This window comes from Symphalangus syndactylus, chromosome 14 (assembly GCF_028878055.3).
Source record: "Symphalangus syndactylus isolate Jambi chromosome 14, NHGRI_mSymSyn1-v2.1_pri, whole genome shotgun sequence".
NCBI classification, from domain to species: domain Eukaryota; kingdom Metazoa; phylum Chordata; class Mammalia; order Primates; family Hylobatidae; genus Symphalangus; species Symphalangus syndactylus.
In genome coordinates this window covers 43,536,383-43,564,264 of record NC_072436.2, presented here as the reverse complement: position 1 = coordinate 43,564,264, position 27,882 = coordinate 43,536,383, and the positions used below count along the sequence as shown (strand labels likewise).

Below are 27,882 nucleotides of genomic sequence, written 5' to 3'. Positions count from 1 at the left end.
CCCTTTTATAGGTTTTGATCAATATATAACAACATGTATCCACCCTTACAGTATCACACAGAATAGTTTCACTTCCCTAAAAATTCCCTGTGTCTCCAACACCTTCTTTTTGGAGACAGGGTCTTGCTCTGTTGCCCAGGCTGGAGTACAGTGGCATGACCACGGCTCACTGCAGCCTTGACCTCCTGGGCTCAATCGATCCTCCCACTTCAGCCTCCTGAGCAGCTGAGACTACAAGCACACACCACCACGCCTGGTTAATTTTTGTATTTTTTGTAGAGACATGGTTTTGCAATGTTGCCCAGGCTGGTCTAAAACTCCTGGGCTCATGCGATACACCCACCTTGCCTCCCAAAGTACGGGATTACAAACATGATCCAACAGGCCTGGCCTGAAATGATTCATTTTTAAGCCCAGACATGCAGAGAAGCTGACACAGCAGTTAAAAAAGGAAATCTGATCTATGAGTCACAAATTAAGTAAATTCCCAAAACGTTTCAAGTAGGCTTCTCCTGATACTAATCTGAGCTATGCTGGGGAAGTCTAATAAGAAAGACATGGAATCTAGAAAACAATTATTTGTCTTCACCTTCTCATCTTTTTTATGGCTGTCAAAAGCTTTCCCCTCCTATCACTCCTATTCCTTTCCTAGTTTAAACAAAAACACAATCTTCAGATTTTCCCCACTGAAATCCTGACCTTGATGATCCAGGGGATATTTTTGATTGTGACCATGGAAGGAAAGGAGTCCCACTGGCATTCAGTGGGTAAGGATTACAAATTCTAAACAACTTGCCAAATTCAACACAGTACTACAAATGTGTCCCACATCCTGAATGGCTTTTGGATGTCCTATTCAACATTAATATAGATAAAAAGCTGTTCATATTTAGCTTGGCCTTAGAACCTAACTCCATTTCACAAATAAACACAAAGTATTTTTTGTACAATACTAATATATATTGAATTTTCCAGGATAATAATCACCTTATCAACCAAATGAAGATTATACTTTGTTCTGTTTGGAAATCTATTATAGAAACTCCTACCACTAAAGCAATATAAGCTACCTAGATCAGTCTACATTTGTAATTCTTGAATTCATGGCGCAGGCAACTATTACTCTATGTCTTTTAATGCAGTCATGTCCAAATATTTATATATTGAAATAAATATTATTTTATTATAAATTACTTTTATTTTATTTTTTATATTATAGTTAGGGTGTTCACTGGTATTTTTGTTTAAAATATGAAGTAGGTTGTATGTACCTATGAACTTCATTTCAGGATAGTAAAGGGGTCATTACAAAGTATTTGCTATAAAAAGAGAAAATGGAATGTGATAGAGTGGAGAACAGTATTCTGCATGGTGAACTCCGATGCCTGAAAGAATACTGAATTAACTTTTGCTTACCTTTTGCAAAGGAACTTTGAAAGCAATGAAACGAGTCCCAGGCATCCGCTGTCCAACTGGGAGATAGTCTTTCCACCTATTAGATATATTTTTTGTTAGCCAAATTGTATGTTAGCCTTGTTTCCTTGCATAGAATAAGACTTTTTGAAAATGGGAATCATAGCCCGCACAACATGTCCTCTCTTCTCTCTGCTTTGCATTTTGCCACTCCACTTATTAAACCCCACCAAGTAATGACCTATACTGTCCTCTCCTGTTTCCCCATCATGAAAACGAACACAAGCCAACACAACAGTACAACTCAAATAAGGCCTATATAAAACCGGAGATACCCAGAACTTCTGTATCCCTGTTAAACTTGGCCCAGTACCAGATACTAAAGTGCCATTAATACAAACATATTCACTGAAATAATTTAAATTCAACTATTTCACTTCACGGTTTTAGTTTTCATACGACTGATGCCATCAATTTCAATTAGTAGGAAACTTCAAGTTCATATTTTAAGAGAAAACCTGCTAGAAGAGGGACTGTGAACTTCACTTAATAATGCTAGGCCGGTGGCTCACGTCTGTAATCCCAGCACTTTGGGAGGCTGAGGCAGGTGGATCACCTGAGGTCAGGAGTTCGAGACCAGCCTGACCCACATGGTGAAACCCCGTCTCTACTAAAAATACAAAAAAAATTAGCCGGGTGTGGTGGCGGGCGCCTGTTATCCCAGCAACTTGGGAGGCTGAGGGAGGAGAAATCACTTGAATCCGGGAGGCAGAGGTTGCAGTGAGCCGAGATCGGACCATTGCACTCCAGCCTGGTGGACAAGAGCGAAAATCCATCCCAAAAACAAAAAAAAACGGATTGGAAGAAAACAGGAGATTCACTAATTAGAACCCAACTGCAATAGGTCAGGCAAGACCTGTATTAAGGTACTGACAGAAAGTGACAGTCAAAAGATAGTGGATAAAATGAAGAGGATTTATTGAGGTATGAGATGGTGGAGGATGATCTCAAGGAGTAAAAACAGTCACTGCACCTACGTGCAAAGTCTCAAAATTAATCATTTGTACGTATAAAGGAGTATCTTTCAAATGAGGCCTGTTAGGAAGTAACAAAGTATGCTCTTTGTGATTTCTGGAAACAATACAAACCAACTTGCCATGTGAGATCTCAGGGCGCTACTACTGCTGGGTTCCTAACTCAAACCGTTACACTTGCCGTGCCAACGTAACAAGGAATTGAGGAGGTTCCATTTTGGGAATTAAGGAGCGTCCCCAACAGTAACAGTCCCACCTTAAAGCAATCCTTCCGTATTTTACCTAAGAGCAATGGCCAGAACCTCCCTTTTACAAGAATATGGAGAAACCACGGGACATCACAGACATCGCCCTTTTCAGCTACAGCGGGTGGCGCAGAGGGTCAAAGCCTCAAAGCAAGGGGCGGACAGGTCAAGCCTGCGACGGCAACAGCGAGAGGCAGAGACCACAAAAGATGAAGCCCAGACCCAGAAGCCACGAGCTGGAAAGGCCACAACAAGGGACCAAGACATACTACCTTTCGGGGATGTGGTTTCCGCCCTTCTTCTTGGCTGTGGAGCGTCCTGAAAAGTCGCGTCTCCGGCCCCAGCCACTGCGGGGATGAAGCCGCCCACACAATGCCAAGCCGGTCAAAAGCGACAGTCCGGCGCCCTCAGTGCCAAGATTAGACCCTAGACCGGAAGAGATTCGGCAGCCACCTACGCCGCGCTCCAGCATCTCGCTACTGCGCACGTGCCACCGCCTGTCGTGATGGCGTAACCACGCTGGCTTACTGGGACTCCTGATTTGTAAACGGGGCTTTGTTGGCTACAGCGCCCTCTTTAGCCAGAGGCCAGTAGCACAGATCAATAAGGGCGCGTATGCACCCTTCAGAATTCAAACAGTGAGGCACAGGGAAGTCCCTCTGCCCTATCCGCCCCCAGCCCCGGTTCCTTGTGTGTTCTTCTAGATATTTACCAGTGCTTACATTCATATTTTGCACATTGTGTATACATATTTACTTTCACATATATGTATATCCTCTATTTTTATACAAAAGGAGTAACTGTACATATTCTACAATATACCTTGAACACTGATTTTCCCAGTCAATTTATGCATACATAGATTCTATTTTTTAATGGCTATAGGCAATTTAATTGCTTATGAGTAACATAATTAAAAGTACCATAACGTATTTAGCCAGTTCAGTATTAATGGACCTTTAGTTGTTTTCAGGTTCTTTTCAAATCTTGTTACAGACAATACTGCAATGTGAACATCCTTATATATATATACAACTATATCTAAATTCCTAGAAGTAGAATGTCTGGAATGAAACACATACAAACTTAAAATTTTGAAAGATACTACCTAATTACCCTCCAAAAATAATGTAGAAACATACACTCCCATCAAAGCCAAACTTTTATTGGGTTCCTATCACATACCAGGTATCATGCTAGAGGTGGACAGAATGTATTTAAGTTTTAGCAAATGCAAAAATTACTGAGAGTGGAGCTCAAGTCCAAGGTTTCCACACAGTCTCAAGCATAAAGATCTATACCCGTTAGAAAAACGTTGAATTCTGCTAAAAGTGGAACTACAAAGGACAGCATACCCTATAGTAGCTTTGAAAATAGAATAGAGTACTAAATTCCAGATTAAACTGTAAGTAATTATGATTGCAGACTTTTTTTTTTTTTTGAGACCCAGTTTCAGTCTGCCACCAGGCTGGAGTGCAGTGGTGCCATCTCGGCTCACTGCAACCTCCACCTCCCGGGTTCAAGCAATTCTCCCTGCCTCAGCCTCCCGAGTAGCTGGGACTACAGGTGCGTGCCACCACTCCCAGCCAATTTTGTGTATTTTAGTAGAGACAGGGTTTCTCCATGTTGGCCAGGATGGTCTCGATCTCTTGACCTCATGATCAGCACTCCTCGACCTCCAAAAGTGCTGGGATTACAGGCTTGAGCCACCGCACCCGGCCAATGGCAGATTTTTGAAAGTAATTTTTACTTTTTAGTTTCTAATTTATGAAAGTAACTTACATATATTTTTAGTAATCTTTGCAACCATTTTAGAGCTGGGTAAACCAAGGATGAGAAAGGTCAGAGCTATTGAATAAATGAATATTAATAAAGCTAGACTGCTAGCTTTATTAACATTTTTGAGACAGTACTTTTCCAACCAGTTTTAAATACATAAACATTTACAATTCTGAAAATTTCCACATCATTAAAAATGTGTCAATATTCATAAATTGTTCATTGGAAAAAGAAAAAGACAGGTTAGCAGAACACAACAAACCTACAATTAGGAACATTTAATCATTTGTTGTTGTTGTTGTTGTTGAGTTGGAGTCTCTCTCTGTCACCCAGGCTGGAGTGCAGTGCGCGATATCGGCTCACTGCAACCTCTGCCTCCTGGTTTCAAGCAATTCTCCTGCCTCAGCCTCTTGAGTAGCTGGGACTACAGGCATGTGCCACCATGCCCGGCTAATTTTTGTATTTTTAGTAGAGACAGGGTTTCACCAAGTTGGCCAGGCTGGTCTTGAACTCCTGACCTCAAGTCATCTGCCCTTTTCGGCCTCCCAAAGTGCTGGGATGACAGGCGTGAGCCCCCGTGCCCAGCCCACATTCAAATTTGACATTAAATTATAAAATATTGTGGCCGGGCATGGTGGCTCATGCCTGTAATTCCAGCACTTTGGGAGGCCGAGGTGGGCGGGTCACTTGAGGCCAGGAGTTTGAGATCAACCTGGCCAACATGGTAAAATCCTATCTCTACTAAAAATACAAAAATTAGCTGGGCGTGGTGGCTCATACCTGCAGTCCAGGGTACTTCCGAAACTGAGGCAGGAGAATGGCTTGAATGTGGGAGGCAGAGGTTGCAATAAGCCAAGACTGTGCCACTGCACTCCAGCCTGGGCAACAGAGTGAGACTCTGTATCACAAAATAAATAAATAAATAAATAATACAATGTTCTTTTGGAATTTATGAAAAATTCCAATAGGTGTATAGTAGCCAAAACTACAAATGTACAAATGTCTATAGACAAGACAAGATACACAATGTGACATAAATCTTTCAGAAGCTAGAAAAGCTGTATTGGGCTTACACTTTCAATTTGCTAAAAGACACAACATTGGGGTGAGAACAAATTCATTTAGGGTTGACACAAGAAAATCCAGACCTAGGCAGAATAGGGTTTATAGAAAGTAACCACACTTACTAGTAAATAACATAAATGAGGTAATATGACAAAAAACTAAATGGAAAAAGAATATTATGATTATTTTCCTCAGTGTACAGAAGTAATGGAAGTTCTGGACGAGCTACATAAAAAATATTAAATTATCTATTCTATTAATACAAAATAAGTGTGTCGAATTGTTTGTCACAGAAACCAAAAAATCCACACAAATCTCTTTTTTCCTGTACCCTCACCTTGCCTGTTTCCTATTCTCCACTAAATGCTTTAACTCTTCATTTTGCCTGGCCCTTGCAACCAAGCATGGCTGACAGGAAATCCTAAAGGCCCAAGATTCTATAGTGGCTGTTTGCAAGGGAGAGGAGGCTATCAGTAACTGCCACACTGGATCCTCTTATGTGAGAAGAAAGAAGGTATCCTGAATGCCTCTCACGTATAAAAGAGCAGGATGGCAGGGTGTCTGTGTGGCCCAAGGAGCCAGAGGTAGCAAACTGTGGGCAAAAGAATTGTGACCAAAGGCTAGAAGAGGGAAGGTCTGCAGTCAGCCTTGTCTTCTACCTCTCTGGTGTTTGCTTCTCATGAGCAGAGTCCGTTTTCCAAACATCGGGACACTGAAAGAAGACTCCTGCTCTGAAAGTTGACAAGAAGGAATATCCACGAATGTAAAAATGCAAGATCAAGGCTTGGCCCAGAAATAATGCCTAAAATCAAGGGGTAAAAAAAGGAGAACAGCAGAGAGATCCAAGTCCAACCTGGCCCAGCCCAAAGAAGGTAGGATTCAAGGAGAGGAAACTAAAAGAGAAGAGCCTTGGACCACATCATCTCCTATAAGGGGCAGTCAACGAACTTTGCTGTTCAACCAAGTTACAAAAGAGGGTTCTTTAATCCCTTCCTTTGGCCCTTGAAAGCGGCAGTAGGGCCGGGCGCGGTGGCTCACCCCTGTAATCCCAGCACTTTGGGAGGCTGAGGCGGGCAGATCACGAGGTCAGGTGATCAAGACCATCCTGGCTAAAAGGGTGAAACCCTGTCTCTACTAAAAATACAAAAAATTAGCTGGCTGAAGTAGCGGGCACCTGCAGTCCCAGCTACTCAGGAGGCTGAGGCGGGAGAATGGCATGAACCTGGGAGGTGGAGCTTGCAGTGAGCCGAGGTCACGCCACTGCCTTCCAGCCTGGGCGACAGAGCGAGATTCCAACTCAAAAAAATAAAATAAAATAAAAAAGCAGCAGTAAATTCATTAATCAGATTCACTGAAATGGTTTCAGAACAACTGTAATTGCTCAACTTAGACGTCCCTTTCCTTTCTCCCCAAGGATATCGTGTATGTACCGTATAATCATAAATGCATACTACTATATAATATGAAACATAACATATAAAATATAAATGTTAGTTAATTATATTAATGAACATTTATGACAAACATTGAGATGATCTCCCTAACATGAGAGCCTGGGGGAAAGTGGGACTATCATGTCTGTCTTGCAGATTTCACCTCCCCAGAGGTGCTGTAACAGCTTTCCTACCACCTCTGCCAGCCAATCCTGTCTTGTTGGGAATCTGACCTCCCTATTGGCTATCGCAGACCTTTAAACCGACCACCTCTGCCAGCCAATCCTGTCTTGTTGGGAATCTGACCTCCCTATTGGCTATCGCAGACCTTTAAACTGCCTGCTTTGTGACATCATCCTCCCACCTAACCTACCGCCACCTGGTAGCATCTTGGGGCTTCCTGGGTGTGGCCTGTAAATTTGTATCATCACAAGTGGCCAGTGACCAGTAATCAGTTACCAGTGGCCTTCATACTGGACACATGCCCTCGTTGGCGTCAGCCACCCAGACATCCGCTAGTATCGTCTCTTCTTCCCTTGTATCTGCAGTTGATGTTTCTTCTTCTCTGACCATGTCAGGTAAAGAAAGAAACTTTTTAAAACGGTTTTCATGAGATTTCTTTGCCCCTAAATTTAGATTTCTTTCCCCCTATAGTCCCAAACAGCTTGGAATAACAGGGAAAGTATTGAAGTAGAAATCTGGAGACCTCGTTTCAGTTTTGGCTTTGACATTTACTAGCTGTGAGACTTTAGATAACTTTTCTTCTCTCACAAATTCTGTTTCCTCATCTGCTACATTAGGATAATAGATTGGTTATTTCCCCTGGCCCTTTTCTTTTCTAATACTGAGTCTTAAAGGGTAGACGTATAGAAAATGAAATCAGAGACTTTCTGAGAGTGTTCATTTCAACCGAAACAGAGAAAAAACCGAAGTGGCCTAGAAAACTGGCAATATATTCTGAGATGTTTCATGTGTAATGGTCTCCCTCCACTAATATTTCAACTTTCCTGTATTAAATTTAGTGATGTTTAGTGATGTTTTAAATAATATTCAGCCAGGCACAGTGGCTCACACCTGTAATCTCAGCACTTTGGGAGGCCATCTCCCTCACTAATATTTCAACTTTACTATTTTAAATTTAGTGATGTTTACTGATGCATAGTGATGTTTTTAATATTCAGTTGGGCGTGGTAGCCCATGCCTGCAGTCTCAATGCTATGGGAGCCTGAGGTGGGAGGATCACTTTGGGCCTAGGATTTCCCGGGCAGTCTGGGCAACATGGCAAGACCCCATCTCTACAAAAACTTTTTAAAACTCAGCCAGGGTTGGGGGTATGCCAGCTACTCAGGAGGCTGAGGTGGGAGGATCAGAGGACTGCTTGAGCCCAGGAGGTGGAGGCTGCAGTGAGTCATGTTCACACCACTGGACTTCAGCCTGGGTGACAAAGTGAGACCCTGTCACAAACAAACAAAGAAAAGTAATATTCACATTTTGGACATTCCTATCTAAACTAGGTGGAAAGAGAAAATGGAGAGTTCTGGGTTATAAGGAAGCTGGTATTCTAGGGTAAGGAATTTGGTATTTTAATTAAAGCAGAAAGACAGGGTCCCCTCCTCTTCCCCTTGGGATATGCCAAGGAGAATGACAAAATGACTTTAAAAGAAAAAAATATATTTTAAATTTGAAAAAAAAAAAGCAGGAGGACAACAGAGTGAAATCTATTCAGAGTAGGGCAAAATGAAGTTGGTTTTAGCAAATGCTTAGATCAATGGACTAGGAAGGAAACAGGCTAGAATACAGTATCCCTAGGAAAAGCAGCTTATCAGAAGTCACATGCAGTTACTTTTTTCTGTTGCCTTTTTGAACATAGATGACACTTGACAGTTTTTAACATAAACATTTTAGAAATATGCTTTAGAGGCCAGGCAAGATGACTCACACCTGTAATCCCAGCACTTTGGGAGGCCGAGGTGGGCTGATCACCTGAGGTCAGTTCAAGACCAGCCTGACCAACATGGAGAAACCCTGTCTCTACTAAAAATACAAAATTAGCCGGGCATGTTGGCACCTGCCTGTAATCCCAGCTACTTGGGAGGCTGAGGCAGGAGAATCATTTGAACCTGGGAGATGTAGGTTGCAGTGAGCCTAGATCATGCCATTGCACTCCAGCATGGGCAACAAGAGCAAAACTCTGTCTCAAAAAAGAATATATATATATATAATATACATGTATATCATATATATATAAAATATACATGTATATTAATATACATGTATATTTTATATATATGTGTGTATATATATATATATATATATGTTTTAGAAATGATGCCTCCAGGCCGAGCTCGGTGGCTCACGCCTATAATCCCAGCACTTTGGGAGACTGAGGCAGGTGGATCACCTGAGGTCAGGAGTTCGAGATCAGCCTGGCCAACATGGTGAAATCCCATCTCTACTAAAAATACAAAAACTAGCTGGGTGTGGTGACAGGCGCCTGTAATCCCAGCTACTCAGGAGGCTTAGGCAGGAGAATCTCTGGAATCTGGGAGGCAGAGGTTGCAGTGAGCCGAGATCTTGCCACTGCACTCCAGTCTGTGTGACAGAGCAAGACTCCATCTCAAAAGAAAAGAAAAGAAATGATTCTTCCTACAAACAAGAAACTAATAAGTGGTTACCTAGAGAGCTGGAGGACATGTAATTTGCAGTGTCCTGTATCTAATTTTTAAATTATATGGATGTTTCTCCTATTAACAATAAAATTAAGTTTTCTGAAAAAAGAATATTGTTATTTGCATCAGAAGAACAATACCTTTGTGTGAAAAGTAGATTTCAAGTAAAAGCTGCTTTTTTATCTTAATACTTTCTTCCAAAAACAGAGTACATACTGATTTACAATGGACTGCTTTTAGATCTAAGAATAAAAAGTCAAGCCACATATCAGCCACATATCTCTAATTCCATATCTATCTAAGCCAAATTTTCTGGAGTCCTTTCAATTTTCCTACATTCAAAACATTTTTTAATTGGATTCTAGCGTTTTTTTTAAGCTATGGGGATGTCACTTTCCTGGACATTGAAGACGATTATAATCTAGGTTTTGAGGATAAATATTAAAGCTCTCATGATACTTTTTAAGGGTTCTTTTCTGCTTGTTATGTGGCTATAATAATTTAAATATTATACTAGGGCTAATACCTGTCATTTGCTGCATAATATTGATAGAAATATGAATGAGCATAATAATGGAATTCCTTTACACTTATTTTTTGCATTCTATTTTGTACCAGTTTTTATTGAAATATGTACCCACATATATTATGGCTATTTGACATTCACATTTCCTGCATTTTTCTGCTTGTTACACACTTTTTGCTGATACAGTTTCTCTGTCTATATATGTTGGTTAGAAATTCATTCTATTATGAGCTGTTTCTTGGTTAATAGTATTCACTAAGAAAGAGTAGATACTATTCAGTTTCCTAATGTTGCATGTATGGTAACAGCTTTAGTTAGTAATTTACTATGTTTTGATGCTAGCTACATACCCCAATTTTCATTAATATCTATATATTGTTTTAGTTCCATGATTTTATGTTTTTAATTATTTTGTCTGTTTTTTCAGAACTTACTATGTCTTCCTCATTATAAGTCATATGTAATCTATCACTTTTATTCATGTATGAATTATCACTGTTATTATTTTATAACTTCTTTATAGACAAGCAGCCTGAAGCTCAGAGTTTAACTAGCCTTTTTCTTTCAAAAAGCATTTCTTGGCCGGGCGTTGTGGCTCACGCCTGTAATCCCAGCAATTTGGGAGACCAAGGCAGGCAGATAATCTGATGTCAGGAGTTCGAGACCAGCCTGGTAAACATGGCAAAACCCCGTCTCTATTAAACATGCAAAAAATTAGCCAGGCAGAGCGGCATGCGCCTATAATCCCAGCTACTCAGGAGGCTGAGGCATGAGAATTGCTTGAGCCCAGGAGGCAGAGGTTGCAGTGAGCTGAGATCAAGCCACTGCACTCCAGCCTGCGTGACAGAGTAAGACTCTGTCTCAATAAAATAAAATTTAAAAAAAGAAAAAAAAACGCATTTCTATCAGGTAGTTATTTTGACTTATGATAAAAATCCAGGCTTGAAGAGGGCAAAGAATGACCTTTTAGATTTACCAATGGCCTGATCAACTCCATCTCTCCATCTGCCTCCTCGGGTCAGCAAGGCGACTGTCCCGGTAGGCTGCACCCGTGTTGGTGTCCCAGGGAACAGAGACTGCAGAGATCAGAGTGGATAGGCCTCTCTCCCCAGAAGGTGCGTTCTGCTGCCCCAGCACAAGGCTGGGAGACAATGTGTGTTTCTGGATGGCTGACTCCTTTTTCTAGAGGAAGGGAGGTTGGCCTTTCATCAGAGGGCAGGCTGGGAGTGCCTGCTAGGGAGTCACAGCTCCAGGTGAGTGCCGGCCCAGAGCCTGGCTCACCCAGGTCCCCTTGAAGATGCCTCCCTGGAAACTCGCTGAAAGCCTAGGGGTGACTGAGCCCCTGCCCTGGCCCACCAAGCCTGAGAGTGGGGAGTGTGCAGGTGGAGGGCACGCCATGCTGCCCTGGGTGGAGTTAGAGAAGCAGCTCTCCCCGTGCTCTCCCTCCAGGCTTGAAACTGTTTCTCAGACCACAGTGCAATCAAACTAGAACTCAGGATTAAGAAACTCACTCAAAACCGCTCAACTACATGGAAACTGAACAACCTGCTCCTGAATGACTACTGGGTACATAATGAAATGAAGGCAGAAATAAAGATGTTCTTTGAAACCAATGAGAACAAAGACACAACATACCATAATCTCTGGGACACGTTCAAAGCAGTGTGTAGAGGGAAATTTATAGCACTAAATGCCCACAAGAGAAAGCAGGAAAGATCCAAAATTGACACCCTAACATCACAATTAAAAGAACTAGAAAAGCAAGAGCAAACACGTTCAAAACCTAGCGGAAGGCTAGAAATAACTAAAATCAGAGCAGAACTGAAGGAACTAGAGACACAAATAACCCTTCAAAAAATTAATGAATCCAGGAGCTGGTTTTTTGAAAAGATCAACAAAATTGATAGACAGCTAGCAAGACTAATAAAGTAGAAAAGAGAGAAGAATCAAATAGATGCAATAAAAAATGAAAAAGGGGATATCACCACTGATCCCACAGAAATACAATCTACAATCAGAGAATACTACAAACAACTCTATGCAAATAAACTAGAAAATCTAGAAGAAATGGATAAATTCCTCGACAAATACACCCTCCCAAGACTAAACCAGGAAGAAGGGGAATCGCTGAATAGACCAATAACAGGTTCTGAAATTGTGGCAATAATCAATAGCTTACCAACCAAAAAGAGTCCAGGACCTGATGGATTCACAGCCGAATTCTACCAGAGGTACAAGGAGGAACTGGTACCATTCCTTCTGAAACTATTCCAATCGATAGAAAAAGAGGGAATCCTCCCTAACACATTTTATGAAGCCAGCATCGTCCTGATACCAAAGTCTGGCAGAGACATAACCAAAAAAGAGAATTTCAGACCAATATCCTTGATGAACATTGATGCAAAAATCCTCAAAATACTAGCAAACAGAATCCAGCAGCACATCAAAAAGCTTATCCACCATAATCAAGTGGGCTTCATCCCTGGGATGCAAGGCTGGTTCGACATACACAAATCAATAAATGTAATCCAGCAGATAAACAGAACCAATGACAAAAACCACATGATTATCTCAATAGATGCAGAAAAGGCCTTTGACAAAATTCAACAACCCTTCATGCTAAAAACTCTCAATAAATTAGGTATTGATGGGACGTATCTCAAAATAATAAGAGCTATCTACGACAAACCCACAGCCAATATCATACTGAATGGGCAAAAACTGGAAGCATTCCCTCTACTGGCACAAGACAGGGATGCCCTCTCTAACCACTCCTATTCAACATAGTGCTGGAAGTTCTGGCCAGAGCAATCAGGCAGGAGAAGGAAATAAAGGGTATTCAATTAGGGAAAGAGGAAGTCAAATTGTCCCTGTTTGCAGATGACATGATTGTATATCTAGAAAACCCCATTGTCTCAGCCCAAAATCTCCTTAAGCTGATTAGCAACTTCAGCAAAGTCTCAGGATACAAAATCAATGTACGAAAATCACAAGCATTCTTGTACACCAATCACAGACAAACAGAGAGCCAAATCATGAGTGAACTCCTATTCGCAATTGCTTCAAAGAGAATAAAATACCTAGGAATCCAACTTACAAGGGATGTGAAGGACCTCTTCAATGAGAACTACAAACCACTGCTCAATGAAATAAAAGAGGATACAAACAAATGGAAGAGTATTCCATGCTCATGGGTTGGAAGAATCAATATCGTGAAAATGGCCATACTGCCCAAGGTCATCTATAGATTCAACGCCATCCCCATCAAGCTACCAATGACTTTCTTCACAGAATTGGAAAAAACTACTTTAAAGTTCATATGGAACCAAAAAAGAGCCCACATCACCAAGTCAATCCTAAGCCAAAAGAACAAAGCTGGAGGCATCACACTACCTGACTTCAAACTATACTACAAGGCTACAATAACTAAAACAGCATGGTACTGGTACCATAACAGAGACATAGATCAATGGAACAGAACAGAGCCCTCAGAAATGATGCTGCATATCTACAACTATCTGATCTTTGACAAACCTGACAAAAACAAGAAATGGGGAAAGGATTCCCTATTTAATCAATGGTGCTGGGAAAACTGGCTAGCCATATGTAGAAAGCTGAAACTGGATCCCTTCCTTACACCTTATACAAAAATTAATTCAAGATGGATTAAAGACTTAAATGTTAGACCTAAAACCATTAAAATCCTACAAGAAAACCTAGGCAATACCATTCAGGACATAGGCGTGGGCAAGGACTTCATGTCTAAAACACCAAAAGCAATGGCAACAAAAGTCAAAATTGACAAATGGGATCTAATTAAACTAAAGAGCTTCTGCACAGCAAAAGAAAGTACCATCAGAGTGAACAGGCAACCTACAGAATGCCGGAAAATTTTTGCAACCTACTCATCTGACAAAGGGCTAATATCCAGAATCTACAATGAACTCAAACAAATTTACAAGAAAAAAACAAACAACCCCATCAAAAAGTGGGCAAAGGACATGAACAGACACTTCTCAAAAGAACACATTTATGCAGCCAAAAAACACATGAAGAAATGCTCATCATCACTGGCCATCAGAGAAATGCAAATCAAAACCACAGTGAGATACCATCTCACACCAGTTAGAATGGCCATCATTAAAAAAGCAGGAAACAACAGGTGCTGGAGAGGATGTGGAGAAATAGGAACACTTTTACACTGTTGGTGGGACTGTAAACTAGTTCAACCATTGTGGAAGTCAGTGTGGCGATTCCTCAGGGATCTAGAACTAGAAATACCATTTGACCCAGCCATCCCATTACTGGGTATATACCCAAAGGACTATAAATCATGCTGCTATAAAGACTCATGCACACATATGTTTATTGCGGCACTATTCACAAGAGCAAAGAGTTGGAACCAACCCAAATGTCCAACAACGATAGACTGGATTAAGAAAATGTGGCACATATACACCATGGAATACTATGCAGCCATAAAAAATGATGAGTTCATGTCCTTTGTAGGGACATGGATGAAACTGGAAAACATCATTCTCAGTAAACTATCGCAAGGACAAAAAACCAAACACTGCATGTTCTCACTCATAGGTGGGAATTGAACAATGAGAACTCATGGACACAGGAAGGGGAACATCACACTCCGGGGACTGTTGTGGGGTTGGGGGAGGGGGGAGGGACAGCATTAGGAGATATACCTAATGCTAAATGACGAGTCAATGGGTGCAGGAAATCAACATGGCACATGGATACATATGTAACAAACTTGCGCATTGTGCACATGTACCCTAAAACCTAAAGTATAATAAAAAAAAAACTAAAAAGAAAAAAAAAAAAGATTTACCAATGGCCTGGGTTAAATATAAACTCTAGTACGTATCATATGACCTGCAGAAGCAAAATGTGACACTAAGGATTATAAAGGTAATAGCTGTACTATATTCCAGTAGACCAAAAAAATGCCATACTAAAAGTTCTAATTTCCTGGTTTCTGTTCTATGCTCAGAGAAAACACTCCTGGCAAGGAAGTCAGGTTCTGTAACCTGGTAATGATATTAACATAATGGTAAAACTTAAACAGGTCAATCTGACCTCTCAGACTCATAAAATGAAACGTTAGAACTTCTCTAAGGACCTCCTATTCTAAAATGCTCCAATTCTAGGAAATAGTTATGAGTCTATACTAGCCCAGATTCAAGGGAAAGATAGGGAAGGGAGAAGGTTGCTTCTAGCCTAGGAAATACTATATGAAACCAGACCACATGGGTCTTCACATCTGTGTCCAAGTTGGACACAAAGACAGTTCATCAGAAGAGGACCAAACTGCTTCAGCACTCAAGGCCATCATAAACTGTTTGGCTTTTGGTATCTCAGTGAGTATTGGTATTAGAGGCTTCCTGATTGCAACAACCTTAAGATAATGCTGTTCTTCAAATAAGGTGAGAATTTTTCAATCTCATCGGTTTTTTCATCTCTCTCTTGTTTCCTACAGAAGATTTCCAAAATACATCTTTACCTGGAACTGCAAATTCTCTGCAGCTCTCTCTTCCTGTGGTGAGCAATGCAGCTTTCATAACAGGAAGCATCTCCAACTTCTCCAGAGCCTCTGCACCAGCCATCAGCTCAGCATGGCTACAGCCATCAGCCTCTGGCACCTCCTTCCAGCCACTCATGGGCAGCACCTGCCTTTACCAACATTCTAGCACAACTATGTTGTCTGGGGTTACTGGCCAGAGCCATATCTGTACTTCAGCTGCCTCTTATCCAGGCGTTTTTGAGTGGGATAGTACAGCAAGCACAGTAAAGAAGTCATCCTCACTCAGGGACTTCACTGTGACTGCCATTGATCAGAACACAGCTGTCTCTTCCATGTCTATGACAGCCCAGTATGATAAAACTTCAGATACCAATACTGTGGTCCTTCTCTATCCATCACTATCTGCCAGCCTTGTTCAGGGGACACTAACTCAAATTCCAAATCAGCAGGGCCATAACCTGTCACTTCCCTACCAGATAGGAAGCCAGGTCTATTACTATAATCAGGGCACAATGAGGCCTCCACTATCCTGCCTGCAATCGTATGGCTCTGTGTCATACACAGGATATAGGGCTTCTGCCCATCAACCAGAAATGGTGATGGTGCTAAAAGAGGTTCAGCCCACAAATGTCCTACCACCAGTCTCTACTTCTGGGATGTATTACTCTGTGTCTGCTCAACCCATCACAGAAACCAGCGTTCAAGGTGAGTACAAACATCAAGAAAGGAGAGGAATAATGTCAGCACTGAAAAGGAGGGTCAAATCTGTAGCTGAGTGGTGAGTCCCTGGACAGGTAGAATTCAAGTCCTGAGACTTCAACCACTATTCTTGGGCAGTGCTCTCCATTTTCAGACTCTATATAAGAACACCTTATAAGTGGGAAAGTGGAACACTATAATGGCCATCTGTGCTACATGTAAGAGAGTCGCAAGAGCGTACTGACAGATACACTTTTTAGTGCCCTGGCTGATCACTTCCCCTGCACTACCATGCTGTAATGTCCTTCCTTAATCTATTACTTTAGTGTCTTTGGAAAGCACTTCAGAACTCTTATTTTGGCAGTGACATTTTGATTTTCCTTAACTTACAATAGGATTTAAGACCTTGTGTTCAGAGATCCTCTCCAAAACAAACAGGCTCAGAATCTGTGCTTGCTTATCTATTTCATGAGGAAGGGCTCCACTCTCTACCCTAGTCCATGGTGTAAAGTGTTCTTATTCTCTCAGGAGAGTGGAGAGAATTGAAAGGACCCTGTAAGAATGTGAGGCTTTATAAAACATCTCCTATTTTAAAAATCACTTTCACTTTTTGACTTACAACAACCCTATGAAATACAAAGAAAACCAAGAAACAATCACATCAAATGATAATCAGTAAGAGAACAGTCACTGCCAATCTCCTAATACAGGGTCTTGTCCATGGTCCTTAAGAAGAGCTAGTAGCAATGCCTTGCCCTTGTTGGAAAGGTATCCGATTGCTGCATTGGTGTATAGGGGGAGCATCTCACTTACCAGGGACTGACTTCTTCCTTGATTCCTTTGTAGTGATGGAAACTTCCCTAGGGATGGATACTTCCCTGAGATTGCAATCTCCAAGCCAGACATTTTGTCTGCCACAAACTCCAGAATTCCCCAAGTCCTTCAGTAGCAGAAATACCCAGACACTTGAGAGTAACCCATCACCTGAGCTTGGGGACATTTCAATTATAACTCCAGTCCAGAGTCCTACTAATCTCTTGACACTGTCTCCAGCTCCAAGCCAGGAAAAAAATGAGAATGAGAATTTGGATGAGATTAAAACCAACCTTTCAAAGCCTCTAGATGTCTACCAGATCCTAATAGGAAATCAAGATCCTCCACTACCTCTTTTAGAAAGCCCCGATATTCACCCGCTTCTGGCCTGCATTGATCCTCTTGGCCAAGAGGAGCAGCCTGGTTCTGAAAATGCCAATCTAAGAAATAACAGCCTAAGTCTTGAGGACCAAGGGATATTTGAAAATGGGTTTGAGTCTAGCAGTGATTTGGCAGACACCACTACATGGGTGGAGAATACTTATCTCCCCCCGATCTTCAGTTCCTTACAAGATCTTGACCAACCCGAAGTTCCCTCAGCAAAGAAAGCCAAAGATACCAGTGCCATCAAGGTAAATCAGGCGCAGGAAAAGTCATATGTCATAAAGGGTCACTCTGATCAAGTCAGGAAGAACAAGCATAAAGCTTCCGAGCCTATCCAGGGTGCTCCCAAGGCCAAAATCCAGCCAAAGAACCCAGAGTTCCCATTAGAGGGAGAAGTGGTTGTTTGCAGTGCTACAGTCAGTGACAGCGCTTCTGTGAACAAGGCCAAGCATTCTAGCGACAAACCTCACAAATCTGCATCCAGCAGGATCAGCAAAACTAAGAGCCATGGGCAGGAAAAGACCAAAGGGAACAGAAAGAACAGCTCCAAGAAATCTGAAGAGAGTAAGCAGTCAGGGAACAAAGTCAAGGTAGAAGAGAAGCAAACCATTCCCAATAGGAAACGGAAGAAAAATCAACCTGAGCTTAGCCAAGAGACCTTTAAAAAGCCCCGAAGCTCCCTAGGCATGCACCTGCTAGAGTCCGTGCAAGTTTTCCATGCACTCGGGAAAAAGATTGATAACAAAACTGGATTCTCTTCCTCCAGGATCCTGGGAAGCTCAAGCAACACCCAAAACCGCCAGCCATTCCCAGCTGGCAAACCATGGCTGGATACCCGACGTGAGGGTAAAGGCCCGGAGAAAATTCAAGTCAAGGCCCAGAAACTAGATGGTAGTGCTGAAAAAGAGTGTCCATCTCCATCCCACTCTGAGTTGCCACCACCTGGGAAGGTCAAGTTGATACCTTTGCCCTTTCTGACCCCGGACAAACCTCAAGCTCAACCTGTTTCTCGGCGGCGAAACCCTCTGGCCTCACGTAGGCCTGCTGTGGCTTACCCTGCTCAACCTGATTCTACTAACTCAGCTAAATCAACTGCAGTCAATCCATCCCGACCAGCTCCTACCAACACATCTTTGACAGGTCCTGCCACACCAGCTCAGCCAATTTCAACTAAAGCAACTGAACCCAGTTCAGCCAACCCTACCCAGCCTACTGTCCCTCAATCTGCTGCTTCTAGGCCATCACCCTACAAAACATCATCTTGTTCTTCTCTGCAGCGGGAGCCTGTTTCCACTGCTGTGACCAGTCTCCGGTCACTGCCCAAGCCTCAAAATCGATTTCTAATCCAAGACTTCAGCCTCCAACCCCGTCCATGGAGGAAACCCACTGTTCCTGAGCCAGTAATGTCAATGCCCATCACAGAAGAGCAGAGGCCAGAGCGTGAGGCCATGAAGAGAAAGGCTCAACAAGAGCGTGAGAATGCTGCCAAATACACCTCTTTGGGGAAAGTGCAGTTTCTCGTTGAAAGGGAAAGAGATATGGAAATTGCTGAATACTACGGCTACACAATCTAAGAGCTGAGATTGTTGGTTTTACTTTGGATACCGCTGGTTTTCCACATAGATAGATAGATACTAATTTATTTATTCTGATATATTTTTAAAACATAATAAAGAAATGTAATAGAATTGATTAATAGATAAGTAATAAAAAGGCCTTTTGAGTTTTGAGATGCTGTTGACTGTGGGTTTTCTTTGGTGGGGGTGGGTATCAAAGGCTGCATTAGAAAGAAGGAACTATAGCCGGGCGTGGTGGCTCATGCCTATAATCCCAGCACTTTGAGAGGCCGAGGTGGGTGGATCACCTGAGGTCAGTAGTTCGAGACCAGCCTGGCCAACATGGTGAAACTAAAAATACAAACTAAAAACTAAAAATACAAAAAATTAGCTGGGTGTGGTGGTGGGTGCCTGTAATCCCAGCTTCTCAGGAGGCTGAGGCAGGAGAATGGCTCGAACCCGGGAGATGGAGCTCGGAGTGAGCCGAGATCATGCCACTGCACTCCAGCCTGGACAACAGAGTGAGACTCTGTCTCAAAAAAAAAAAAAAAAAGAAGGAACTAAAAGTTGGATGGGAGAATAGACAGAAAGGGATAAGAATTGAGGAAACAGGAAGGAACATGTTCCAGGACTAAGAAGGTCAAATGGGGAGAGATTTTATGGGCTTATACAAAGAATCAGAAATGGGGAAAATGGCAGAAGTAAGATGCAGAATATGAGGTTAGGACCACAAGAATAAAATCTGGATATAAATTGAAGATGGCAGAAGATGAGGCTGGGTGGACCAAAAGAAACATACAAAATCTCCCATGGATGATGGCCTTATGTCTCATGGCCTACCAGATAGGTATTTTAGAAAATAAGATTCAGGACTCATCAACAGGTTTGGGTTACCTTATACATATACGATCACAGTTGGGAAAGAGAGGTACAAAACATAGGGGAAATCTACCAGGGGAATGGCAAGGGCTCACAGTTCTCCTAGGTGCAGCTGATAACCTGGGGCCCAGCCAAATGAACTGCAGCAGCATGAAGCTGGCCCAGAACAGACCCCAGAGTACAACCAACACCTATACAAGGGGCAATGAGACGCACTACTTCAGTTGACCTTCACAACAACACACAAGACCAGTAACACTGTGCCACTTTACTAGTGAGGTTCAGCAATGGGTTTGGGTCACACTGCGTGCAAAGGGGTAAGGCCTGTGGGTCTCGGAAGTCCTCAGCGTTTGCAAGCGCCTGCAGGCAGCCAGCCTGGCTTTCAGACCGCGGCATGCAGAGGTTACAGGCATGCGAAATCAAGCTTCTGGAGGGACTTAAATATTAAGAGGCCGCTAGGTCCTCCTCCACCCATTCCAGCACGTGCAACCTTCTCGGCCGTCACCATTAACTGAAGTACACGAGAAAAAACGGCTCGGAGCGTCCATTTTCACAGGATGAGTGGTGGGCGCACGCGCGCCCTGGGTCCCCCTCCATAAGCCGAAAGACGCAGGCGCCCAACTGTCCACAGAGGCTCCTTAGGGGGAGCCCCCTCTCCCCTCCCCGCCTCCGCCCGTCGAGGCACAGCGGGAGGTAGAAAGGGTTGGGGGCGGTGGGGGGAGAGCAGGAGAAGAATGGGTGGGGGAAGGAAATATGGGGGCAGTGGATGGTCACCATGGGAAAATCAGTAATTTACTTTAAAAAAAAATAGTTTCTGATGTATGGGTCACCTAACATAAAATTCACGGTTCAAAATCCGTACGATTCGGCTGGGAGCGGCCTGTAATCTCAGCACTTCGGGAGGCTGAGGCAGGCGGATCACTTGAGCTCAGGAGTTCCAGACTAGCCTGGCCAACATGGTGAAACCCCGTCTTTAATAAAAATACAAAAATTAGCCGGGCGTGGTGGCGCATGCCTATAATCCCAGCTACTCAGGAGGCTGAGGCACAAGAATCGCTTGAACCCGGGAAGGGGAGGTTGCAGTGAGCCGAGATCGTGCCACTGCACTCCAGCCTGGGTAACAGAGCGAGACTCAGTCTCAAAACAAAAAACAAACAGAAATCGTACAATTCAGTGGCATTTAGTATGTTCACAAGGTGATTGTACAATCATTACAACTATCTGAGCCATTACCTTTTCATCATCCCCTGCAAAAAAGCCCTCTACCCATTAGCGGTCACTCCTCATTCCCTCCTCCCTCTGACACCAGGCAACCAACAATCTCTGGATTTACCTTTTCTGGACATTTCATATAAATGGAATCATACAACATGTGACCTTTGGTATCTGGCTTCTTTCATTTAGTATTATGTTTTAAAGGTTTATCTATGTTGTAGTGTGTGTCTGAACTAATTTCAGACTGAACTACTTTTCATACTGCATAGTATTCTTATTGTATGACTACACCACATTGGCTTATCCATTCATCCACTACTAGACAATGGGTTGTTTCCACCAGCAATTTATATTTATTGAGAGTTTATTCTGTGCCAGGCAGCACCTGGCTAAGTTATTCATCCCATTTCACAGATAAAGAGGTAGAGAATCTGAAGAATTTGCCCAAGATTAAGAGCTAGCTAGCAACTGCTAGCGATAGCTGAGATTTGAACACAGGCATTTTAGACTTAAAAGGTAATAGATTCACATGACAGAACATTGGAAAGATACAAAATGGTGACAATGGAAATTCACCCTTTCCCCAAGTTTCCCAGCCACCACCTACCCCCTCCCTTAGAAGCATCTACTTTCGCCACTTTAAGGATTCTTCCAGATAAATTATTTATTTTTACCCCAACATGTACGTATTACAATTTACTGAATAATCTGTCCCATTGATTTGAAATGTCACTTTTATGGTATACTACGTTTCTATGTGTTTGCATTACTCTTTTCAGAACTGTCCTGACGTTTTTGCCTATCTTTTGTTATTTGCCATTTCTCCAGAATTTTTTATTATCTTCTTTTTGATTTTTAAAAATTTCTTCTTTTTTTAAAGGCATTATCCATTATGCTAATTCATTCTTTTTTCTTTTTCTTTTTCTTTCTTTTTAATTTTTTCTTTGAGGAGGACTCTTACTCTGTCACTAGGCTAGAGTGCACTGGTGCCACCTGGCTCACAGCAAATTTCACCTCCTGGGTTCAAGCAATTCTCATGCCTCAGCCTCCTGAGTAGCTGAGATTACAGGTGCACGTCACTATGCCTGTCTAATTTTTTTTTTTTTTTTTTTTTTTTTTTCCCTGAGACGGAGTTTCCTTCTTGTTGCCCAGGCTGGAGAGCAATGGCACGATCTCGGCTCACCACAACCTCTGCTTCCCAGGTTCAAGCGATCCTCCTGGCTCAGCCTCCCAAGTAGCTGGGATTACAGGCATGCACCACCATGCCTGGCTAATTTTGTATTTTTAGTAGAGATGGGGTTTTTGCCATGTTGGTCAGGTTGGGCTCAATCTCCTAACCTCAGGTGATCCACCCGCCTCGGCCTCCAAAGCACTGGGATTACAGGTGTCAACCAGCGCGCCCGGCCTAATTTTTGTATTTTTAGTAGAGACAGGGTTTCACCATGTTGGCCAAGCTGGTCTTGAACTCCTGGCCTCAACTGATCCACCCACCTTGGCCTCCCAAAGTGCTGGGATTACAGGTGTTTTTTAAAATGTAGCCACCATGCCCAGCCTGTTCATTCTTGTGTTCTTCTTACTTTAGTCTTCATTTCTGAAGTTTTTCTTTTGTTTTTAATCCTGTTCTGAGTTCTACCATCTCACCTAATTTTGATTTATATTGTTTTCTCACCCTTTTTATTGCAGTAAAATACACATAATGTAAAATTTACCATTTTAACCATTTTAAGTGTACAATTCAGTGGCATTAATTAGATTCATACTGTTGTTCCACCATTACCACTATCCATCTCCAGAACTTTTTCATCATCCCAAATAAAAACTCTGTACAGTACTCATTCAGTAACTTCCCATCCTGCCCCCCATGGTCCTTTCATCTTTTGCATTGTTTCTTCCTAATGTCTTTTAGCTAGTTTTGAAATAGCAGATTACTCTTCGGATCAGCTTGTGGGCCTGTCTTTTCTGACTTGCTTTTATTGTCTGACTGGATGCTATTCTGCTGCTTATTCTCTTTTTCTTATAATACCTTTGTATGGGATTTGACTACGATCCTTTTCTGTTATTCATTTTTAGGTGAAATTAGTTTTTCTGCACTTTGAAAAGGAGATGTTAGGGATAACTTTTCTAAAACTTCCCCAAACTTCTCTTTTTTAAAAATGTAGTATCAAATGACATGGTGGTTTGCTTTTTGACATTTCCTAGCTCTGTTTCCCTCCCTGATTTTTATCCTTTGTATCTGTTGTTCCTCCCAGTAGTTTTTCCTCTGTCTTTCCAGGGCCGCATCCTGGAAAGGAGCTCTGGCTGCTCGGGCTCAAGAGTGGGAAGGGACTAGACTGCTTCAGTGCTTCAGTCTGTCACAGGTCCCTTGTACTTACTTTGTGGCTGGGCAAAATCCCTCAGTTTCAGCTACTGTTCTCACATTGGCCCATGGTACTTTCCAGTGAACTTCTGCTGGCAGTTTGAAGGCAAACTGTCTACCACTCCCTCTTGTGTGGATGCCATACCAGGCAAGTCTGGTGCCCATTGGTGATGGTTTGCCCCACCCTCTTGTTTTGGGGTTCATAGGGAAAACTGTCCTCTAGTTTTGTGGTAAAGGCTACTTATGGGTTTTTTGTTTGGTTTGATCTATTTCCATGAGAGGATCTGAGGAGATTCAAAACTACACTGCTGCCTCCGTCTTTCTAAAATCCTGCTCAATCTTTTGACATAATTATTTTAAACATGGGAACCCTGTAGTTCTCTGTTCCCTTAAACAGAGCTCCATTTGCCCCAAACTAGTTAAGACTCTGAGTCAGACAAGGCTTGCTGAGTCTCCTCTCTCTAACATGGCACCTCTGTACTTGCTCAGTCCATGTTTTGAGTGAGAAATCAAAACACAGCAGCCTAAAGGGCTCATGGGTGGACAATCTGGAGAAAGGCCCTGGTCAGAATGTGTATCATTTCCTTCTCTTTGTATCTTCTTTCCTAAACATGTATAAAATTGAATCTCTCATCTGCCCTCCTACCCTCACAAAAAAAAACCTGGTTCATACACAATTTTCTTTATCTCAGTTCATGGTAATGCCATTTTTCAGTTACTTGGGGCAGAAACCTTTGAAGTCATTTGTAGTGATTTGTTAGAGCAGCGACTAGAAACTAATACAATGCTCTAACAAGTAAGGTGCCATCTGAAAAATAATATAATTAAGTTAAAAGAAAACTTTACTCTTAGCCACAATCACTTGCTAATGGGATATGTATGCCAGTTGGGTACTGTACATCTCAAACCTTAGAATCAAGTTGGATACTACCAGCATCACTTCCTGTTCCACACTGATTTGCATAGGGCACTTGCCAAAAACCCAGCTTCACAAAGATACAGTATCATTGAAAGGAATGTGGCATGACCTGATGTTGAAACTGTGAACTATACCTACTAGCTCATACAATATCTAACAGATGTTGGGTATTGCTATGAATCCTTCACGAATTTAAAATACCCAGCTGCACCCAGATTAATCTGCTGTAGTGTCTTGGGAGCACATTGGTGCACTTTTTTTTTTTTTTAAGACAGGATCTCACTCTGTCACCCAAGCTAGAGTGTAGTGCTGTGATCATAGCTCACTGCTGCAATCTCAGACTCTGGCCTCAAGAGATCCTTCCACCTCAGCCCCCCAAAGCACTGGGATTGTAGGCATGAGCCACTGTGCCTGGTTGGTACACCTTTTGAACCACAGTCCTAATTGGTTTTCCTGTTCCCAGCCTTTTCCCTAAAATTTGTCAACATGGCAGCCATAATGATCCTTTCAAAACACAAATCAGATCCTGTCACTCTTTTGCTCAATCCTTCCCATAACTTCTCATTTCTCTCAGAGTCAAAGTCAACATTGTTATAGTGGCCTGTGAAATCTTACCTACAGCAGGGGTCAGCAAATATTTTCTATAAAGACCCAGACAGTTAAATATGTTAGTCTTTGTGGGATAGATCATCTCCGTCTCAACAACTCCACTCTGTGGTTCTAGCATGAAAGCAGCCACAGAAAATACATAAACAAATGAGCATGGCCATGTTCCAATAAAACTTTATTTACAAAAACAGGCTGCACTGGTTTGCTGACTCTTGCCCTACATGATTTACTGCTACACTCCCCTTCACTCCACTCCAGCGCACGCTGAGCCCCCTTACTGTGCCTTGAATGCACCAGCAAGCTCCTGATTCAAGGCCTCTGCACTTGCTCTTCCCTGCCTGGAAAGCTCTTCTTACCTCCAAGTCTTTTCTCAAATCTTTTCAATGGGAGATTCCTTGACCACACTATTTGGAATTGCAGTTGCCTCACTGCTTCTCCCTTCCTTCAATCTGATTTCCTGTGCCAGGGCCCATTGCTTTCACAGTACTTTGAACCTTCTCATACACTATGTAATTGACTTCTTTATCATGATAATTTTTAGAATCCACCACTCCTTCATCCATCACTAAACTACAAGATCCCCAAGGGCAGGGAAATTTTTGTCTGCTTTGTTCATTGATATGTGCCTAATGCCTTAAACAGTGTCTGGCACATAGATGATAATCAATATTTGTCAAATGACTAACTAAATGAGTATTTTTCAGAGTGGCATGCAATTCTTTATCCCTCATTAAAAGTTATAGTGCTTGGTCATAATTCAGGCCCTATATTTGAAAAGAAATATGTAAACCAAATATAAAATGATAAAATCTCTTATTCAAAATGTCCAATTCTCAAATAGCCATAAAGTTTCATGTGTCATTTAACTCTTGTTGAAATTCACAACCTTGAAAATGGCACTGACCTAAAACAAAGACTTTGACTTACTGGAAAATAAATTATACAGTCCACAGCTGGCAAGCAGGTAACAAAAAAAATATGTCTAACATAAAACAGATTCCTCATGTACACATTTAAACATAAATTTAAATAATATATACACATTAAAAATATTTCCAAGCATGCGTAAGAACTCATTTTCCAAAGTGGTCATTTTTCCTGGAGATGGAGAGACCAGTCTTCAAACAAACTGTAAGGGGAGCTCCAAACCACATATTCACCTTCATGTTATTGGTTTTAAGTAGCCTTCTTAAGAACAACTTAATTGGGTAATTCCAACTCCAGCTGAAAAGGAACATATATGCATTCATTCATAATGCACAAACTTAAAAGATCCCAGTGCATTTGCTACATTTCCCTTTATTTGAATCAGCTCATTCTATATCTTTTTCTTCCCAAGTGTGTACTTTTCAAATCTATTTGTCATTTTACATCCCCAATGGACTCATAGCAAAAATTTTAACAATGTGAACAATTTGTCTTTAGTACACACTCCATTTCTGCTTTCATAGTCCCTCCATTCCCAAGCAATGTTCAAGATAGGCTGTTTTAGTGTCTCAATGCATGGAGCTCACCTAGCCTCCCCTTGAGAATATTGCTCATCTTTTAAAGAATTTTTTCCTTCTAATGGCTCTAAACCTTTATCCACGGAAGCCTTAAAACAACTGGAACTCAGTTTTTCTTTTTTCTTTTCTTTTCTTTTTTTTTTTTTTTTTTGAGATGGAGTCTCGCTCTGTCGCCCAAGCTGGAGTACAGTGGCACGATCTCAGCTCACTGCAACCTCTGCCTCCTGGGTTCAAGTGATTCTCCTGCCTCCGCCTCCTGAGTAGCTGGGACTAGAGGTACCCACTACCACGCCCAGCTAATTTTGTATTTTTAGTAGAGACAGGTTTTCACTATGTCAGCCAGGGTGGTCTTGATCTCCTGACCTTGTGATCCGCCCACCTCAGCCTCCCAAAGTGCTAGGATTATAGGCACGAGCTACCATGCCCCACCCAATTTTTCTTTTTCACTGTGGTAGACCCACGCCAGACACAGACCCATGAGCATGAAAGATATTCAATAAACACTTGCTCAATTAATAAAGGCATCTAGCCTTTAGGCTTTCTGCTTCTAGCTCTAAGTGCCTTGCAGAGAAGAGTGGGTCCCAAAAGCATAACGGTCATTGTTTTTCATTGTTCATCTCAGTAATCAGCATAATTGGCTGATTACATTCCTGTAAATCATTTTGGGGACAGTGAGACAATATCTCAACAACATTTGAACATTCAACAATGTTCATTGAGTGTCACGTCTGGGTTCGTAAGCCATTCTAGGCAGTGGGGATGGAGCTGTGAGCAAGGCAGAAAAAGATCTTAACTTTCTGGAAATTATATTCTAGTGGGGAATGAAAGACAATAAGCAACCCAAATCATATCAGACAGTGGTAAGGATTATCAAGACAATTAAAATAGGACCAATTAATGAAGGATGACTGGGTGGCTCCTTAGAATGGGTGGTCAGAGAAGTTCTCCTTGAGGAAGTAACATGTAAACTAAGAAATGAATGATGAGGCAGAGCCAGCCAAGTGAAGATGAGGGTAAAAGCATCCCAGGAAAAGGAGTCAACTATGCAAAGGTCTTGAGTGGAAAAGCAGAGGTTTGGATGGTGTCAGTGGAGAGTATTAAGCAAGGAGATTGGGAGATGAAGTCAGAAAGGCAACAGGGGCCGAGTCACTCTGTAATCCCCAGTAAGGAGTGTGGATGTTTATTCCAAGTGCCATGGGAATTCACTGAAGAGTTTTAAGCCCAGGAGTGATGGAATCTGATTT

The 27,882-nt window shown here is 42.1% G+C and overlaps 1 protein-coding gene and 1 pseudogene across 1 annotated transcript; one reads left to right on the top strand and one right to left on the bottom strand.

Moving 5' to 3' along the window:
• LOC129463210 (RNA/RNP complex-1-interacting phosphatase-like) overlaps positions 1-3,179 on the bottom strand; it is a 133,897-nt pseudogene extending 130,718 nt beyond the window's left edge.
• Positions 3,180-7,323: 4,144 nt separating this feature from the next.
• On the top strand, positions 7,324-19,329 carry LOC129463209 (uncharacterized protein C2orf78). Its single transcript, XM_055243859.1, has 3 exons — positions 7,324-7,547; positions 15,659-16,408; positions 17,249-19,329. Exons 1-3 carry the CDS (start codon positions 7,451-7,453, stop codon positions 19,171-19,173), a joined length of 2,772 nt encoding a protein of 923 aa, XP_055099834.1. The 5' UTR covers positions 7,324-7,450; the 3' UTR covers positions 19,174-19,329.
• Positions 19,330-27,882: the final 8,553 nt, after the last annotated feature.

What these genes read in the sequence shown, in the direction of transcription:
- LOC129463209 (XM_055243859.1), top strand. Translation starts at nt 7,451, where the DNA reads ATGCCCTCGTTGGCGTCAGCCACCCAGACATCCGCTAGTATCGTCTCT. An exon ending in TTCTTCTCTGACCATGTCAG is followed by an intron (nt 7,548 to 15,658) that starts GTAAAGAAAGAA and finishes TGTTTCCTACAG; the next exon opens with AAGATTTCCAAAATACATCT. An exon ending in CACAGAAACCAGCGTTCAAG is followed by an intron (nt 16,409 to 17,248) that starts GTGAGTACAAAC and finishes ATTCCTTTGTAG; the next exon opens with TGATGGAAACTTCCCTAGGG.